Below are 19,966 nucleotides of genomic sequence, written 5' to 3'. Positions count from 1 at the left end.
AAAATCCCAGAGCTTTAAAAATGTAGGAGGCCTGGAGGGATGGCTCGGAGGTTGAGAGCGCTTGTTGCTCTTGCAGAGGTCCTGGTTTAGATTCCCAGCACTGACATGACAGCTCACGACCTCCTGTAATTTGAGTTCAGGGAAACCTCACTCCCTCTTTTGTTCTGGCACCAGGCACACAAGCGGTGCACATATATACATGCAGGCAAAACACTCATACATATAAAAATATTTTTTAATTAAAAATGTGGGAGGAGGCTAGCACGATGCCACAAATTGATAATCCCAGCACTTGGGAGATTGAGACTAGAGGGCGGCAGCAAGTTCTCTGCTTTGTAATCAAATGTGTCTCAGTGGAGGGTGTGCAGCCCCGGTTTCTGCTGAAACAGGAGAGCGATGGGAAACCCAGGTCCCGCTGGAGAGTAACGTGGGATCCTCGGGAAACTGAGGGTGAACACCTCAGTTTGGATTTCAGCGCTGCACAAAAGGAGACTTCTAGAAACCCACTTTGAAGCAATAGGCCCTGCGCTTTGTATAGTGCGGGTCCTGAAAGGATGCTCCAGTTGAGGAGGGGCGTGGCTACGGCCTAGGGCAGAGTCAGAGCGCCACACCAGTCTTACGGTAAGAGGGCGGGGCCCTAAGGAGCAGAGCTATCCCTGGAAGACCTGGCATTGGCTATTGGGGAGGGGAGCGTCGTCAGGGCGGGGCGTCTGGGGCGGGGCTAGCCTCAGGCCTCCGGACATTGGCTGGTAGAGAGTGCAGGGACACGTGGTGCGGAACCGGCGCGGTAAGCGGGTGGTCTCTGGGCCTTTCTTCCAGGAATGGTGCTGGGAACCGGGGAGGGATAGGTGCAGGGCCCGGCGTGCCTGAGTCGCCCTGGTCTGCTTGGAAGTGCGGGGCGCCGGGGCATCCAGGTGGAAGCGGCGCAACCCGGGAGGTCCCCGATCACTAATGCAGTCAATCCAGGCCTGAGTCACCCCAGGCCCCGGCGCGGGCCCGCGATTCCGGTGATCTTAGCCCGGGGCCCAGGCCTCTTCCGCCACAGAGGTCGGTTCGGATCGGCCAACATCCAGAAGTGCGAGGTCACCCGGCCGACCCAGTTCTCCCTGCGGCGCCGATGAGCTGTCTATCCCGGCCAGCCTGCGTGGCGACTTGGGGCTGGAGGGTTGCAGGGAGCAAAGGTTGGGCAGTTCTCACGCCTACACTTGGAGAATGCTGCCTGGCTCGCCTTGGGTGCAAAGGCCCTGAGCAGGGTCCAGCTGGACCTTGCCTCTAGGATGGATCTGCAGGAGAGAGGCCTCCCATTGCCAGCTTGCTGGTGCGATCAGGTCGCTCATTCATTTACTAGTTTCAGTTTACTCATTTGTAAAGTGGAGTAGATGTTTGATATATTCTACTAACCCTTGAAACCCTGGGACCGCCAATCTTCTCCAGAGAGTCTTATTATCACGAACTACGTGTAACGGAGTGGAGCAAAGACCCTATCTTGGGGACCTTGTTGATGCTCCTCCAGAAGGACTCATGACTTACAGATAGTGAGGCTGCTGGCGTATTTGGCAGGAAGTTTGCTTCTGTCAACCCACCAGCACTGCTTTTTACCTTAATAAATGATTTTAACTGAAGACCTTGCTGTTGGCCGAAGTGAAGCAGGAGTTACCAGAACCGTGTTGGAGGGAATGTGGAAGCTGGCCAACTTGCTGTGTCTTGCAGTTTAGAGCGAGGGCTTGTCTGCAGGGTAGTTGAAACCTCTCTGTTTACTACCCTCATTGAAAGGTGTACCTCAGATCATGACATCTTTGCGTAACAACCTTAGCAACGAAGTTAGTTTAACTGCGCCACGGTGATAGGGTGATAGGGATTTGTGTGAGGACCAGGAGCCCGGAGTCAAAAGCTCCCAGTGTAACAGATGGTCCTGCAGAGTAAGGGTTCATCATGAAAACAAATACCTTCCGTGTACACAGTTGGTGACAGACAGTGGAACCTAACACTGATAAATACCTGGGCAACATCTGGGGTCTCCCAGAGGCCCTTTCAGGTGAGGCTGTGTGAGGTACCATGAGTCTAGAAATTTTTCTTCCATTGTGCTAGGTTTTAAAAAGGAGGAGAAGATTAATCTCCCACCCTAGTGGCAAACACATTTTCTATTTGAAGTGCTCTGGGATTTCACATTGCTCAGCTGGAGAATTTCAGTGTGCTGAATGAGTGCCTCACTTCCTGTCACAGTGAATCAACGCTGTTCATACTGCCCTGGGATCCTGGACCAGGAAACAGCGCTCTTTACTAAGTGTGGTGTGCAGGCATTTCTGTAGTGCCCACTTGAGACCATGCAGCAGTGATATCATGTCACTTGGTTGTCACTGCCGGGATGAACTTTCTCAGCATACCTGTGCTTCGTTTCACCTATGCTGGGTTAAGTTCACATCTTGACACTTGAAAAAAGAGAAAACTCCAAGCGCAAATCCCAGTGCCTGAGTCATTTGTAGTTCACATTGATTCCTATTTTAAAAGCAGTTCTGGGGCTAGAGAGATGGCTCAGAGGTTAAGAACGTTGTGTGTTCTTCCAGAGGTCCTGAGTTCAATTCCCAGCAACCACATGGTGGTTCATAATATAATCTGATGCCCTCTCCTGGTGTGCAAGTGTACATGCAGATAGAGCACTCATGTGTAAGACAAATCTTTAAATAAAATAAAAAACAAAACAAGAAAAATCAGTTCCACAAGTTACTTCCTCCTGCCTCTTTAGAATGCAGGAGTTCCAGGGTCTCTGGTATGAAAAGTAGATGCTGAAACCTGTACCCAGAAGGCTGGCATTGTGGCTCGGTCAGTAGTTTGTCAAGCATTCCCAAATCTCTGGGTTCCATCTCCAGTACCACATGAACTGGGGTGCCTGCTTGTAATTCTATCATGTGGAGGTAGAAGCAGGAAGATAGTTCAAGGACAGGCTAGGCTACATTTTGTTTTATTTTTAAAAGGAAAAAAAAAACTGGCCAGAAAACGCAACCGCTGAGTATATCTGTGGCGACTTGAGGCTCACAGCTCCTCAGACCTTGGCCGTTTCTTTGTGGTGAAAACATCGGACATCCCTTATAGCTTTCTAAAAAAGTACACAACTGCTCCCTGTAGTCACCCTCCTGAGAGACGGAGCTTTCTCATGCTTGGCCCTTAAGGAGGTTGAGTGCAGTCTGTGGTCGTCAGTTGTCCTCAGCTGAGTTCATCTTTCTGATCCTCCAGCAGGTTGTGGGTTTGCAGTTGAAGAGGCAGAAGATTGGTGGTGTGAGGGGTGGGGCAGGGGGCAGAACTGTTGTTTGTTTGTTTGCTTGCTTTTTGAGACTGGTTGTCATTGGCTGGCCTGGAATTTACTATGTATAGAACAGGCTGGCCTCATACTTTCAGAGATCCACCTGCCTCTACCTCCCCAGTGCTGGGTTTAAAGGTGTGTGCTGTCACGCCCAGCCTGCAGCATTTTTATAGAGATCTTTGAAATGATAACTTCCTCTGTAGGTTAATAGTTCACCCTGTGCTTTAAGAGTATAAAATTGCATCCATAGCTCCCTTGGTAGGGTGCCTGCCTAGCAGGCAAGAAAACCTGGATTTGATCCTCATCACCACATAAACCTGACTTGGTGGTTTGGGTCTGTAATTCCTACCTTCAGAATGTAGAGGCAAGAGATTCAGTCTCAAAAAAAAAAAAAAAAAGAAAAAAAAAAGTATAACCTTTTTAAAAGTGCCAGCTAGGCATGGTGGCACACACCTTTAATCCTGGCACTCAGAAAGCAGATGGATTTCTGTGTGAGACTAGCCTGTTCAACACAGAAAGTTCCAGGGCAGCCAGGGATATATAATGTGCTTTCTCTCAAAAAATAAAGTGCACAGTAAATCCATGTAATTGCAAAGTAGCCACTTTTAGTTTTCTTCAGATTGTCTGCCACTGGGGCGCTTCTCTTTGGACACAAGTTTTAATGGAGCTTTCCTTTGGAGCAGGAAGGGAGGATCAATCTAAGCCTCTGATTGGCTCCCAAGCTCCTGGCCCTGAAGTGCAGTCACTTCCTGGGAAGTCCTGTGACAAGTGTCGCAATGCTATGCTGACAGGGTGGAGTGCTTCTCAATCCTCACATAGTGCCTCTGACCACTGCCCTTCAGTCTCAGCTGCAAGCAGATCTGATCCATTGCTCTCTCTGCTCAGAGTTTCTCAGATCTGAAGTCTGCCTGAAAGATGTCAGCCCTCAAAGCTGTCTTCCAGTATATCGATGAAAACCAGGACCGCTATGTCAAGGTGAGAGTCTGTCTTCTGAGTGAGTGGTGAAACCTGCTTTAATCTTGTCAGAAAGCTTTTCAAGAAGCTAATATGAGTTGTGCCATTTTGATCAAGTATTTAAATTTCATGTTTCTTCACCTCATGATGGTGAAAGCTATGCTTTTGTCATTTGACAGAGTTAAATTATCCGCCTCTACAAATAAAGCCCATTAGTTTTCCCTAATCTCATCTATGGTTTCTTGTGATAGTCATAGGTTTAAAAAAAAAAGAAAAACAGTTTGAATCCTGCATGTTCTGAATGATTCTATGATGTTATATTTTAATCTGTTGCTTGGTTTTTATCTGATAGAATCATGACTTCAGTTTACTTTTGGAAGAACCATTTTAGACCAAAATGTTTGACTCTAAAACTTACACCTTAGAAAATGTGGCTGCCATCAGAGAGACTAGTGAAGTAACTTGGATTGTGACGATGCAATTCATTTTCTTTCTGTTGCAATTTTGTTGATTACACATATAAATTTATTGAATGGTTTATAACCAGTCATATGTTTAGTGGTTAAAAATATACATTCTGGCTTTTTTTTTCCTGCTGAGTTTTGGGGGCAGGACAGCACAGGTTTGTTGTTGTTTAATCCAAATATGGAGCAGGTAAGCTAGGTCTGCTCTAAACATAAAGTGGAGTAGCTGTAGCTAGAGGTCCATTGGTGTGCCCACTCCTGCCTGCCCTTAAAAAACAGCATCTCCACGACCTTTCCACCTGCTCTCTACAAACAGAAACTTGCAGAATGGGTGGCCATCCAGAGCGTGTCAGCATGGCCGGAGAAGAGAGGAGAGATCAGAAGGATGATGGAGGTGGCCGCTGCCGATGTCCAGAGGCTGGGAGGCTCTGTGGAGCTGGTGGATATTGGGAAGCAGAAGGTAGGAGCCCACAGAACCTTAGCGGGCAGTTCTTCCCGGAGGGTGGGAAGAGGCTGCAAGGACAACCTTTGGCTGAAGACATTCAACTCTTCTTCAAAGCAAGCTTGTACTGGCTCTTGTGTACACCCAGCTAACTCACCCACATGTCTCGCTGTGGGTGAGTAAAGGGGTTTTTTTGATTATTCAGCACGTTTTATTCTGAGAAGGAGAACTGGAGACCAGAGGCTCGAGAGGACGCTAAAATGACTGTCATTCTTAAGAGCTGAAATAACTTCCCAGAAATGAAAGCCTTCACATGTGGAAGTTACACATTATCTGAGTCACTTTATAAAGATGGGCTTCTTGCACTGGGTCCTCTGTGTATGCAGTATTTCTTTCAGTTTAGTGCTTTTATGGGATGCCTGAGTGTGAGAACAAGTGGGCCTTTGATTCTTGTGCCTGCTCTTGGGCTCTTTTCCTTCTCTTGGCTGGCCTGGTCCTTCAGTGTGGTGAATTCTGTTTTTACCTTATTATATTTGATTAGTTAGGTTTTGTTGTTCTCTTAAAATCCTGTTCTTTTCAAGAGAAACAGAAAGATCTGGATGGCAGGGAAGGAGAGAAGGAACTGGGAGGAGTAGAGAGGATATATTGTACGGGAAAAAAACTATTTTCAATGAATGGGAAAACATACTTGAAAACAAAAACATAAAAAATATGCATGTTCACATGCTGACCTTGTCCCCTGCAAACTCCTTGTGGCAGTTTGCTCTCACCACGAGGCTTTTCTGATAAACTGTAGGAGCCAGCATAGGCACAAGGGCTGCAGGGCAGGGGTACAGCCAGCTTGGGCCATAGTTAGGGTCACAAGTGGTAACCATTGATCTGTAAAGGAAGGAGAAGACCTCAGACTGATTTGTCTTTGTGTCCCTGAATCCTCCTCTAGACTCAGAATTCTGCAGAAGTGTCCTGGCTGGCTGGCAAGTCCTTTGGGGGAAAGCCCAAGAGTCCCCACTGCCATCATTCATTTACCAGACAATGTGGCTTCTCTTTCTTTCTTTGTGTGTGTGGGGGGGGTGGGGGTGGGGGGGCAACATGCCCCCCAAAAGGCTGGGAGAGGTCATCAGATTCCCTGATGTTGAGGTACAGGTGGTTGTAATACCTCACATGGGTTCTGAGACCTGAGCTCAGATTCTCTGGGAGAGCAGAAAGCTCTCTTAACTGGAGCCATCTCCCAGCCCTGAGTTCCATTAATGTCCTGGCTGATGGTCCACTCTGTTCATCTTAGTTGTCTACATTCAGAATTTCAAAAGGTAACTTTCAATTGCAGATTGTAGTTGTTTTAGCCATTACTTCAAAAATGAGTTACTTCGTATCTCAGATCCAGGCTACACAGGGTTCCATTACGTATATTGATTTTTTTTTTTTTTTGCAACCTTAAAGCAGTTTATCAGACTAGTTGTAGATGTGATTTAGTTAATGCTGATTGGATTTCAGGAAAGTGAATTCTTGTTAAGGACTATTAAAAGATATAATCTTAAACCCTACAACAGACAGGACCATCCCAGCTAGGTTTCAGAACAGCTGTGAGACATTCCCAGTTTACTAACTAGACTGCCCTCCATTGCTCCCTCCTGCTCAGCTCCCAGATGGCTCAGAGATACCCCTTCCTCCTATTCTGCTGGGCAAGCTGGGCAGCGATCCTCAGAAGAAAACGGTATGCATTTACGGGCACTTGGACGTGCAGCCTGCGGCCCTGGAGGACGGGTGGGACAGCGAGCCCTTCACCTTAGTGGAGCGAGAAGGTGAGGGCACCAGGGCTTGCCCACCCAAGGGTTTACTTTCCAAATCAGATATTTTTGGCAGATGTTACATTTGGAAAATCACTAATATTCTCCTGGGTCTTTCTCTTTCTAGTACACATTTGTTTTATAAAAACAAAATCTAGAAATTGGGTTCCGGAAGTTTCTCATTTGTGCCTCAGTAATTGAAAACTCAGAAAAGATTTCTTTACTCATAACAAGTCCGTGGTGGGAGCTTGCCAGCTTCCCTTCAGTCAGAACTCCTTGTCCAGGATACTCATTGTGACTTGAGGCTGCGTAGCTCCTGAAGGCCTGCCTCTCCTCATTCCCTCCTGCGCATGCTCAGCTTCTGGTCTCGGTTGTCCCTGAGATATAGCACCTTATTGCTTTGAGCCTTGCCCCTCAGGGCTGAGTTCCCGCCCCCTAACTGGGTGCAGAGTCTGTCTTTACATGTGTCCTGACTCTGTGTGGACTATTACATGGTTGTAAAGTATGAATAGTTATTTTTATTTAACATGTTCTTTATGAAACCTCATCCCATACGCTGGCCCTCCTCACAGAACTGTGTATGTCCCGTTGCTGTTGGTTCCACAGGCACTTAATTCCTCCCTAGTCTCAGACCCACATGTCTGTATGGTCGTTTATGGCCACATGACTCAAGCTGTCTGGACTGGGAATCTTCTTCTTTCTTCCTAGGGCCTTCTCTCATGTATTCTTGAATAGCATCATCTTCCCACCACCTACACCAGAAACAAGGTTGTCCGGTTCCTGCCTTGGGCCATCCCTAGTCTCTTCCCAGCCTCTGTGTTGCCCATGCCGACGATACCCCATACTGCTCCCAGATGAGCCGGCCATGCTTCTTTGAGCCTAATGCCATCCTCCCAGAAGATTCAGATTAGCTGTCCAAATTGGGATGGAAGTATAGTTTATACTGCTTCTATAGTGATAGCATGTGCTTGCACATGCTTGCTGATAGCTGGGGAGGGAACACAGGTCTTAAAGGTATGTAGCTACCTGTAGGGGCTATCCTGTGGAATGAACTTCCTGCAATTGCATGGTGAATCTCAGCCCTGATTCTCTGTGAATCCTGGTCCTAGACATTGCTACAAAAGGGAAAGACAACAAAAGGGACCCACATGACTGCTTTTTGGATTTCAAGAAATTCTCTCTGAATTTTAGCATAGGGTTGGATGGAGATTCGCGCTTTTAAAGTTAAAGCTTTGTTGCGCAAGATAGCTGTGTGTGTCCGTGCCTGGGCACTATCAGATGAGCACTTGAGAAAAGATCTTTCTATTTGTTGTCTCTAACTGAATCTGCTGATTGCTGTTCCAGGCAAATTGTATGGGAGAGGCTCCACAGATGATAAGGGGCCAGTGGCCGGATGGATGAACGCCCTGGAAGCCTATCAGAAGACTGGCCAGGTACATCTCCATATCAGATTCTGTCCGCCCTTCAGGTCATGTGAGTAGTAGTGTAAAGATCACCAGAGAGGAGAAAGCAAGCCCCCACCTCAGTCAGCGCAGGGGACACAGATCGAAGATTACAGCTGTTTCCAGCTCTAGAAATCATTAAACAGTTAATTGTCTTACAGATGGTCAAAGGTCAAGTGATCAACACTCAGCAAGGCTCTTGCCAACACTTAGAATGTGGTCTCAGTTTTTCTCCTTTCTTTCTGTGCTGAGATCAAACCCAGGTCCTAGTGCATGCTGGGAAACTGCTCTGCCATTGAGCTGTATCTCTATCCCCAAATGTGAATTTTATTTTATTTTATTATGGATGTTTTGGGAGCTTTTTGTTTATTTAATTTTGTTGGTTTTTTTTTTTTTTTTTTTTTTCCGAGACAGGGTTTCTCTGTGTAGCCCTGGCTGTCCTGGAACTCACTCTGTAGACCAGGCTGGCCTCCAACTCAGAAATCCACCTGCCTCTGCCTCCCAAGTGCTGGGATTAAAGGCAGGCGTGCGCCACCATTACCCAGCGATATTCTTTTTATTGTTTGTTTGTTGGCTGGTTGATTTTGAGATAGTGTCTCACCCTGCATCCCTGGCTGGCCTGTGACTCACAGAGATCCACCTGCCTCTGTCTCCCCAGTGCTGAGATTATAGGTGTGTACCACCACACCCAGCTCCCAAATATGAAGTTTAAGTGTGTTTGTTTGATACAGTCATGTTATATAATTCAGGCTGACCTTGAACTCTGACAATCCTCCTGCTCAACCTTCAAGTGCTGGGATTACAGGCCTGTGCTACCAACTAACACAGATTTTCAACCTTTGACTGTAGCTATGAGTATGGTCCCTTGCCAGGAAGTTACTGACTTTGTGATATTGGGCAAATTCTTTTCTCTATGTGATTTATATTCTCCTAAAAAATAAATATTAGATTGTTTTGAGTTTCTTTCCTCAATGTTCAAAAGTAGTAAAATATAGAAAATAGGAGGAAAGAGGCATTTCTAGAAACCTGGTCCCCACACCTCTTAGCCCCACTCCCTACCCAGGTTTTTTATTACCTTCAACCTGAATGTGATCATGCTGTCTGAGCAGTTTTTGCAGATGGATTTTATTTCACAGCAAGATAAAATAAGAATAATTATTTTTGTCAAAGTCTGGATCGTTAGATCCGGAAAGGGGCTTAGGCTTTCGTCTGGGAGACATTTGCACAGGAGAGATCAGGTTTTTTAAAACAACAACAACAAAAAAAAAACTACTTGGCCTGTGTGACAGCTGACCCAAGAGCTGGACACAGAAACCAGGCAGTCTCGCCTACTGCAGGGCTCCACACAGTGTTGGGAGGCCATGGCGGGGAGGGTGCACAGGGCAGAGGCCTGAGCAGTTTCATTTGTAGTTGCTCTGTATATGGAGGTTCCAGGGAAAATTCCACTTGGGACAGAAGAAGAGATCAGAACTCTCTTCAGTGAATATTGCTGTTGGCATAAGTGTCTTTAGACCCCTCGGATCTGTCCTGTGTGTGGTCACTAGCTGGTTGCCTGCTCGTATCCAGCCCCCTGCTTCATCCTATGGAGCTAGAAGAACTCTTGAAACGTTTTCCAGAGAACTCGACCCAGATTCCAGCACTGTGATGGGATTCCCTTCACCACCTCAGATCAGCTTGTCTTCTGTGAGCAGAGGGTTGCTGGCAGTATGGAATGCCTTCCGAGTGCAGGAAAGGTCTCAGCCTTAGCAACAGTGAAGTCCCAGTGGTTATTTAGGAAACATGTGTGTGTGTGTGTCTGTCTGTGTGTGTGTGTGTGTGTGTGTGTGTGTGTGTGTGTGTGATGTGCACATGTGCTTATACATTTACAAGTGTTCTGTGTGTGCGCATGCGTTTACACAGGGTATGCATTCATGTGGAGGTCTGAGGTTGAGTTACAGACAGCTGTGAGCAGCCATGTTTGTGCAGGTCGTGGAACCCTGGTCCTCTGGGAGAGCAATCAGCGCTCTCCAGGCCAATATTTGTTACCCTTCTCCCTGCCTCATAGCTTCCCCTACTCTAACTGACTCACTCTGAAAGTGGCTTGCCTAGGCATGGTATAGGGCTTTTCCTTCTGACCCTGGATGCCCAGGGACCAATGGGAGAAGATCTCATATTTAAAACTAAATTTCTAAACAATCTGCCATGTGTCACTTCTGTGAGAAAAGTAAGGAAACCGACTGTCTTACCATGCCCTGTCACAGGAGATCCCTGTCAACCTGCGGTTCTGCCTGGAAGGCATGGAAGAATCTGGCTCCGAAGGCCTGGATGAGTTAATTTTTGCCCAGAAAGACAAGTTCTTCAAAGACGTGGACTATGTGTGCATTTCGGACAATTACTGGCTGGGGAAGAATAAGCCGTGTATCACGTACGGCCTCAGAGGCATTTGTTACTTCTTCATCGAGGTACGAGCTGAGTCCCACAAACTTTACCTTGTTTCTCTCTAACCCCTAAGCCTCTTTGTTCTTCTATACCCTGACCCGGGCAAATACCAAGAAGCTAATCATACGTGAAGGAGGAGCTCAGAGCTTCCTGGGACTTCTTCTTGTGTTCCATAATCCATCCTAATACCCGAGGCATGGACTTCTGAGATCAGAAGTCAAATCTCATGGCAGTTTTAAATTAAGACAGTATTATCTTGGTAATATTGATCTTGTATCAGGGCAAATGAGATGACAGTGACTGCTGGTTTTTCTGAGATGTACAAATAAGCCTTAAGAACCTTCCTGTAAAAGTTAAAAATGATCACACTTTAGCAAGTAAGACCTAATCCCACTGCTGAGTTATCTTGAGAGAATGGAGACCCTCAACCAGAAGATGAGTAAGGAGTGCGGGTGGATCTGCCATCTGATGTTGGAGATCTCCTATTGGGATGATGGATGGAATGATGGGTGGGTCCTGCTAAGATCTTTATCACCTGATAGGACAGAACTATGCCAGTGCTGTACTGTGAGGGAGGAGCATCACATTCCCTGTTATAGATGCTGATCCAAGCAAGCACACACTGGTTACCTGTCTTGCCTGGTTATAAGACTAGTCAGTTCTCAAATGGGTCTGAACCAGATCCTTGCGTTGATGGCGTCATTCTCCAGGCTTGGTCTTGTCCTCTGAGTAAGCTTATGCAGGGTCTCTGTGAAGTGACAGGTACCAGGGTCAGTCCCAGCCATTGAGAGGGGGCCTGAGAGGAGAGGAGTCAGTGGGGGGGAGGGGGGAGGAGTCAGGTGAGGTGATCAGGGAATCTTGCAGCTCTGGCTGACTAGCAATCAGGTTGCCTCTTTATTTATACAGATTACACACAACAAAGACAGACTAATGATTATCCAAGAAGTACAGTTTATAGCATTCTATATCTGCATTTGTATTTGATTTTTCATTACATGTCCAGGGTTACAAGTTCAGATACAAATAGAGCAGATTTTATTTTTATTATTTGCCCTAAAGCTCCCAAGTCAAAGAATCTGAAGAATGTCTCTATCAAAGCAAGCATACTTACTATTATATGACTGCCTACTTTTAGGCTGGCAGTATTTGCAGTTTTAAAGCACTCCAGATGAAAAGAAAATATCTGAACCAGTGTTTTTATGAGTAGCAAATACTCACACCTAACTCCTTTTATTTATATTCTTTTCTCATCTATGCTATAATGTAGGAAAAGGTAATTTTAGTCAATCTATCTTATTTACTGAGTTCTATTCCCCCCAGGGGCATACCCTGTATGACCCTATCTTTAAACTACATTTTCAGAGAGCTCAAGCATATTGTAAAAGGAACCCTTAATCTTTTACTAATTCTCCTGCAGTCAGAGTTTGTTAACTATCTCTTTTTACCCTGCTCCAATTATACTGTTTGAGTTTGCCTAGGGACAGATACCCCAAGAAGATTACTGGAGTCTTGGTCTCATTTAGAAATTCCTTATCATGTTCTCTGTGGTATAAGGAAGACTTCCAAATAAAGCAAGATAAAGTTATTTCCCTAAAAGCAGAAGGAATAGTAAGTTTAAGTCTTCTCTAAAAAGACTCAGATATAAAATGAATCATAATCCAGGAAGTCTCCAAGAATGCAACACACAGAGACGAAACTCTAAAAGTGAGAGACAGAATGAGAGATCACAGCATTTGGCTCAGCTTTGCTGGAACTTTGTCAAACAGCTGTGCTGGCTTCATGACTTTTACCATTTCCAATGGGTATGGCTATGCCAGACAGAATTCTGCCCTTCTTCAATGTTAGAAAGGCTACTCTGCACCATGCTTCTGTGGCCAGCATTCCTGTGACTTACAGCCAGCATTTCTGTGACCTGCAGCCAGCATTCCCTGTGTACATGCAGTCAGCATTCCCTGTGCACATGTGGTCTGCACATCAGGAATATGTGGTGTCTGGATGTTCTAATTGGGAAATGTCCTGCTTTGATGCTTGAGGGAGCAGATTTGGACTGGAAAATTATCAGTCTTGCAATGTCATATAATTGAAATAAGCTCCCGCTAAGCCACCAAATAAAGTGACCTTTGTTTCTGTCCAGGTGGAATGCAGTGACAAAGACCTCCATTCTGGGGTGTATGGTGGCTCAGTGCATGAGGCCATGACGGATCTCATTTCACTGATGGGTGAGCTTAGGGTTGGCGCTCTTTGGGTCAGCACTTTGTCACTTAGGGAAGTGGGCAGGGTACTTTTTCTAAACTATCTGTGTACAAGCCTACTGTGTTCCAGCATCCTTCATGAGCCTACTCAGCCATTTTTCTAATTAACTTTCCTTCCTCAGGGCACTGTTTTATTTAAAGAGCCCTGTGTTTCATTTCTGCCTCTGCCCACTTCCTGTTCCTCTTGCATCTATCCCGTACCTCATCACCATGTATAGAGAACTGCCCTCCCTCCAGTATCCAGCGGGATTCCCCTAGGTCCCTCTCAGCCTGTCCCTTAGGACCCCTGCATTGCTTTCTCTTTTTCTGGTCATGGTATTTTACATCTCTTGGAGATGTAAAATCCTCTGATCTCCTCTGATCTGTTTGAACCGACCATAACTCAGTCGCCCTGCTGCTCAGCCCCTAGAGAGTAAGAGCTACAGCCTCTTCCCGCATCCCATCAGCATAAAGCTAACGGGAGCTCTTGCATCTATATAGTTTGTACCTTCCTTTCTCTCACCATGTCCCAGGATGAAGGCTCCCACAGGTGAAGTAACACTGCATCTGTAGTCAGAGACTCTGTCTCACTCATAGGTTCCCTGTCAGGTTTAGGGGACCTTGTTCCTTGTGCAATGTGCACCATAAAGCAATGCTGGCTGGCTAGTGTGGGTTTTCAGGTCCATGCCTTGGTGTACAGCTGGGAGCTAACTTAAGCACTCTACCTGCTCCACAGTCTCTCTAACAATGAGTGAGGAGTGATCCTGCTCACCTCCTTGGGGGTACTTAACTGACTCACTAGCATCAGGGACCCAAATGCCCCTGGCCTCCTGCTGTTCACCTGGCAAGCATGTGTGCTTCGGTGCCTGAGTTCCTAGAGTCAGGACAGCTCAGAAGGCTGCTTATGCGCTGCCCCAGCTCAGCATTCCACCCCCTGCCACTCCTCAGGCTGCCTGATAGACAAGAAGGGGAAAATCCTCATCCCCGGCATCAATGACGCAGTGGCTCCAGTGACGGACGAGGAGTGTGAGCTCTATGACCACATTGACTTCGACATGGAAGAGTTCGCCAAGGACGTGGGGGCTGGGACCCTTCTGCACAGCTGCAAGGTGCTGCTTGCCCTGCCCCTTACCCTGTGCAGGCCACCGGGGCTCCAGTGTCGGAGGTTCATCCTTAGGGAGCCTCTGCTCAAGAGTCATCAAAAGCAGGATGTGGTTGAGAGCTATTAGGGTTTTCAGATATCAGGATCAACTTCTGACTTAGCTGAGGGCTGGGAGAAATGAGCAGAGGGGCATCCTGTCCCCTGCCGCAGGTGGCATTTGATTTGTTTGGGTTTATGGGCCACACGTTCCCACAAGGCCCAGAGATTCAGCCGGATGCAGAGGCAGAAGCTACTTGTTGTTACTTAACTATTAGGAGAGGAAAACTTATCTTGCTTTCTTTCTAGCCTCAGGAGGGTGGATATCAGTTTATCATCTCTGTGTAGCTGCCGTTAACAGAATCCTGCACCAGCCTCCTGTAGGCCCCAGAGACAGGGCATGAGAGGAGTAGGCCAGGCTGGGCTCTTGAGTTTCTCAACTTTTTCAGAGTCAAGGGAATAAATAAGTATACACAGTTGCACCCTCTGCTAGGCAAAGGCTGAAGGGTCTGGCTAAGGGTAGAAATCAGACCTGCTGAGAGTCCTGTGAGAATTGCTGCTTAGTCTGACAAGTGCAAGCAGAGGAAGAGAGACATCTTAGCCTGTTGGGGACTGGAGGGTCACAGCATGCCACCCCCCACATCACTCACTATCTCCTCTTGAGGCTGTTAAGGCTGCACAGCCCACTGGAGCACGTGATAGAAGTCCCAGAACACTGGGTAGGCTCTGACCAGCCCTACTGGGTGGGGGTCCCCATGCCCTCATTCATACGCCCTGTGTAGACATCCCATCTCTTCCTGGGCTTCTGCAGAAAGACATCCTGATGCACAGATGGAGATACCCATCCCTCTCCCTCCATGGAATCGAAGGGGCCTTCTCTGGTTCAGGGGCCAAGACTGTGATCCCCAGAAAAGTGGTCGGCAAGTTCTCCATCAGGCTCGTGCCAAACATGATACCGGAAGTTGTTAGCGAGCAAGTATGTGAGGGGTGCAGGGAGGCGTGAGTGGGGGCAAGGGTTTGGGGTACACGTGGCAGCTGAGCGGTGTTGTAACTTAAAACAGTAAGAACATTCACCTGGGCAGAGCCTCCTCCTAGGTCTCTTCTTTGACATTTGCTGTAATAAACAGTATAGAAGCATGTCAGAGACAGGCCAGATGAGCACACATTGCATCTCAGACTACCGAGAAATGGGAAATATGGCCTGACCTTACCCCGAAGATGTAAAGCAAATACTCATGTGTGGCCACATGTTAGCTGAAAATCCCAGTGAATGACCTCAGGCTTCTGGGAAGAGTACCCCAATGCCTTTTCTCCAGAGGAAAGTGGATTTTATCTCAAGGCTGTCCACATTCAGGCTGGGTCTTCACTCCTCCAACAGTTTAACAAACTTACCTAGAAGTTAGACACCCAGAAATGTGTTTCCTAGTTGATCCTAAACCTAGTCAACAGCTTGCCAGGGAGAATTCACCATCCCAAGTGTCAACATAGGCATTTTAGGTTACAAATATCCTGTCTGTTGAATAAGTCAGGTCAGATAGTATGTTTTTTACTCAGTCTTTAAATATTGTCATAATGTGGTATGTCTGTCACAAGGGTGTCTAGACTCTTAGATGCTGTGTAGGTCCACTGTGCCCAACTCATTACCATGGCCTCTAGATACTCTGTAGACTCCTCCCATTGGGTCAAATGCCAGCTCTGAACCACCATGCGTCTCTTCTGTTTACGGTTTAGGTTTCAAGCTACTTGTCAAAAAAGTTTGCTGAACTGCAGAGCCCCAACAAGTTCAAGGTGTACATGGGCCATGGTGGGAAGCCCTGGGTGTCTGACTTCAACCATCCTCATTACCAGGCAGGAAGAAGAGCCTTGAAAACAGGTTGGCTAACATTTGGAGGTTGATGCTAGGGCCCTAGGAGTGTCTAAGGATTCTGTTGTAGCCTGTTGTACACGTGACAGTGTCTGCAGAGCTCAGAGAAGGGCTGCGTGTGGGATGAGATCAGGGCCTAGGTCTGTTCGAGTAAGTGTTGCTAAGTGGTGGCTCTCTGACATCCAGAGCCCAAAACTCATCATTTCTCTTTGTTTCCCCAGTGTTTGGTGTTGAGCCTGACTTGACCAGGGAAGGTGGCAGTATTCCTGTGACTTTGACCTTTCAGGAGGCCACAGGCAAAAATGTCATGCTGTTGCCAGTGGGGTCAGCAGATGACGGTGCCCACTCGCAGAATGAAAAGCTCAACAGGTGACACGGGGACCCTAGGTTGGGTTGCATCCTCTCGCGGGTGATAGGTCTAGGATCACTCCTCCATGGAGGTTTGCTAGTAAGAACTAATGAGAGGCAGGCATAGGCCTTGGTAGTAGCAGTTTGGAAACAGGGTTCATCTGTTATTCTTTGTTCACCACACTCTTCATGTGGCACCCACAGAAGCCTATCGCTTCTTTTTGAAACATTACACTATCATCACTAACTGCCCAAGCCCCCTTTGCCTCTGACAGGCAGATACTCTGGGTTCCTCTAGCCTGCAGGATGAAGAGAACCTCTGATCTACTCTGTGGAGGAACCCAGGCAAGCAGGCTGCAAGCAGTGCAGGAAGGTACAGCAGAGGAAAACAGGAAGCAGAGGCCCAGTATGAGGAGTCAGAGACAGAAACCTTGTTACTGGGCTCTGGGTCAAAGAGTTATTCTTCAGAAATAATGGCCATTCATTCCCAGGATACTGGGTGAGACCAAGCCCTAGACCAGGACCTGAACTGGTTATTGTAGTGAGAGATGGTGAAAGGAGGCATCACACTGAACCTCTACTTGAGACCCACCAGGCTGAATTATAAAGCCAATCCAGACTCCCTAGAGAGAAATCAGGAGGACGGTTACCATCCACCTGGGTACTGACTACTAGGTCAGCAGCTGATAGCTGGGTTCTTTGTTTACTTTTTGTTTGCTAGTTTGCTTGTGTCTCTCTATTTAGGCTCAACTACATAGAAGGAACCAAGATGCTGGCTGCGTATCTGTATGAGGTGTCTCAACTGAAGAACTGAGAAGTCTCATTTTCTTCGGAGTACTGTTCCTGCCCAGAAACAATCTGCCCTCTCTCTCTCTTCCAGCTTTCTTGGGAAAGTGGAAGTTTCTTTTCCCTATCTCTTTCTCAGGTCACAGGCAGACAGGCAAGAATGGAGACAGTGCCTTCAGCTGTCACGAGGGTAGAGTCACCTGTGTCAGGCAGTTGGAAATGTTCAGTCCCAAGGCTTATTGAAGACAACTGACTGGCCATGATTGGGGGAGAGGGTGTCTCAGATGTGGTCAGTGTGACTTCACCTCCAGGAAGTAGCCAGAGTCCAAAGGCTCCAAGTCTGTGGGAGGTATTGCCCATCATGGACTGAGGCTCAGGGAATATTCAGGAAGGAAATGAGAGCATCCAGTAGCTCCTCGTGCTGTGACAGCACCGTGATGACCCCTCACTGTGCTCTGTATCCCATCTTAAGACTCTAGCTGACCACCTTTGGTGTCTCCTCCTGTTGCTGTCCCTCAGATTTTGTCCCAACAGTCCCTGCTGGAAGCACCAGTCCAGTTGCAGCTACGACTAATAAACGTGACAGTGAGGCTCTGGAGGGACTGCTGTGGCCTGACTGACTGGGGGAATACACATGCAGTTGTTCATTGGTGTGTGACTTGCTTTGTGGAACACACACACACACACACACATACGTATTGTATAGTATCTGGGTACCAGTCACCTCATAATGAAAGGTGATGGCCAGAACTCATAACACAAGACATATGTCCACCCTTCTGCCTCCACATCAAATTCTTAAAGTGATGGCCCTGGGATTTAGACAGCAAAGATAAGCTTGGGCCATCTTGTGGTGAAGGATAATGGCGGAGATGCAGAAGCCAGCCTGAAAGCACGCAACCCAAGGAGTGAATGAAAAGGAATGTTATGACAGTAGAGGATCAGGAAGCTGAGGCATAAGAATTGCCATGAGTTCAACGCCAGCCTGGAGAATAATGTGAAACCCTGTCTCAAAATGGTAAAAAAAAGAAAATCACTTCTGAATTATACCTGCAGAAGAAATAACCACCTCCATATCTACTAATTCAAATAAGTGAATGAGTGCTGAGCGGGGTGAGGGTTCTTAGGAAGAATTCCCATTCAGTAATGCAGAAGTAAATCAAGGAGGGGAACCCCACTGTCGGACCTCAGTTGCTGTAGGTGAGGTCACCGAAATGTGTACTAAAATGCTTAAATGTGAGATATCCGAAAACATCTTCTTTGGTTCCCGGGGAAAATAGCTGTGACTTTACAGTGAATCCCCAACAGATACCTGGACCAGGTGATCAAAGTCAGCATCCCATATCCTTTATGTGTTTTCCTAAGAAGAGAGTGTCAGCTCCAAGGATTTAGTCTCAGTGAGAAAATATCAGACACTCTGAAACTACCAACTGTGAATTAAATTTCCAACCCCTCACTCCCTACATAGAGATTTTGGGCATCATGACATCATCTCCAAGGGTTGGGGTCCTACATTCTCTTTGTCCTCCCCTCCTGGACTCAGCCAGGATATCAAGAATTTGATTTGGCCTCCTTCCTAACACTGTGTTCCTGTCTCCAGTAGTCCTTTCAGAGAAGTGTGCACCAAGAAAACAATCTGCAGCTGGGCAGTGGTGGCACACTTTAATACCAGCACTTGAGAGGCAGAGGCAGTCGGATTTCTGAGTTCGAGGCCAGCCTGGTCTACAGAGTGAGTTCCAGGCTACACAGAGAAACCCTGTCTCGGAAAAAAAAAAAAAAAAAAAAAAAAAACAACTATCAATCACCTTACACACCTGTGTTACTCAAACACTGAACTGTCTCTCAGGGTCCATAGAGTTGAACATTGTTGTCTAGTGAGGAGTTAAAAGCTTTACTCAGCAATAGTGAAATGGCCAGCACTGAGAAACAATGTTCCAGAGGAAACTGCTGTGGGTAGAAAGGGTTCCACTCTTATGAATATTTTCAGCTGGTGTGCATTGTTTCCCCACAGCAGGAACCTGATCCCCTGGGGAATACACTGCCACTTTGTGTGATTTAGAAAAAGAGACAGTTTTATCTACCACACTACTGACCTGATGGAATATGGAGGCTCTTCATGACCTATAGAAAGTCAAGCTGTTTCTGTCCTTGTCACTTTCTGGAATCTGGGTCAAACCAAGTGATGCCATAAGTTTTCAGGGTTCCAATGGCTGTGCCTCAGTTAGGATACAGATGGCTGGGTGCTAGTTAGGATACAGAGCAGACTGCTGCAGCCTCGGTCTTGGAAGACTCTACACTGGAAGTGCTCAGGCTTTAGTCCTTGTGTAAAAGTTGGTGTACCAGGGCTGTTATGGTGGCTGCTCTGTTTCTGGGGCCTAGGATCCTTCTGCTGTGCCAGCTCTTCTGTCAGGTTCATTTCATGGACCACTTCCTGCTGGAGCTGCCTGTGGGAAGCAGTGAGAGGGGAGGCCAGGAAGGCTTCACTTCTCAGGCACAAGTCAGGACTAGTTTGCATTTAGTTCTCCAGAGAGTATTCACTTGGCCACCCCCCAACTGCATGAGGGGCAGAGAACAGATCTCTAAGTATGAAGCAGGAGAAATGGGTCAGCAGATAAGAGCACTTGCTGCTCATCCAGAGGACTAGTTCCTAGTACCCACATCAGGCAGCTCACAATTGCCTGTAACCCAGCCCCAGCTGATCTAACGCCCTCTTGTGGCCTATACAGACAACCACTCACAAATGTGCACATGCATGTGCACATACACACATTCATACACACCTATATAATAAAGTAGC

General features: G+C 47.0%; 1 protein-coding gene across 1 annotated transcript; it reads left to right on the top strand.

Annotated features, from left to right (window-relative positions):
* Positions 1-688: 688 nt before the first annotated feature.
* Positions 689-17,767, top strand: Cndp2 (carnosine dipeptidase 2). Its single transcript, XM_028768973.1, has 12 exons — positions 689-787; positions 4,184-4,273; positions 5,033-5,176; positions 6,795-6,957; positions 8,287-8,375; positions 10,625-10,825; positions 12,937-13,021; positions 13,982-14,142; positions 14,983-15,147; positions 15,903-16,044; positions 16,257-16,404; positions 17,128-17,767. The coding sequence occupies exons 2-12, from the start codon at positions 4,214-4,216 to the stop codon at positions 17,195-17,197; spliced, it is 1,428 nt and encodes a 475-aa protein (XP_028624806.1). The 5' UTR covers positions 689-787; positions 4,184-4,213; the 3' UTR covers positions 17,198-17,767.
* Positions 17,768-19,966: the final 2,199 nt, after the last annotated feature.

The sequence above is a fragment of the Grammomys surdaster genome, unplaced genomic scaffold (assembly GCF_004785775.1).
Source record: "Grammomys surdaster isolate TR1022 unplaced genomic scaffold, NIH_TR_1.0 189, whole genome shotgun sequence".
Lineage (NCBI taxonomy): Eukaryota > Metazoa > Chordata > Mammalia > Rodentia > Muridae > Grammomys > Grammomys surdaster.
This window is presented reverse-complemented; position numbering and strand designations above follow the sequence as displayed.

Excerpts from the sequence above, each read along its gene's own strand:
- Cndp2 (XM_028768973.1), top strand. The coding sequence starts at position 4,214 with ATGTCAGCCCTCAAAGCTGTCTTCCAGTATATCGATGAAAACCAGGAC. Across the intron at positions 6,958-8,286 it reads CACCTTAGTGGAGCGAGAAG|GCAAATTGTATGGGAGAGGC; the intron begins GTGAGGGCACCA and ends TTGCTGTTCCAG. Across the intron at positions 10,826-12,936 it reads TTTGTTACTTCTTCATCGAG|GTGGAATGCAGTGACAAAGA; the intron begins GTACGAGCTGAG and ends GTTTCTGTCCAG.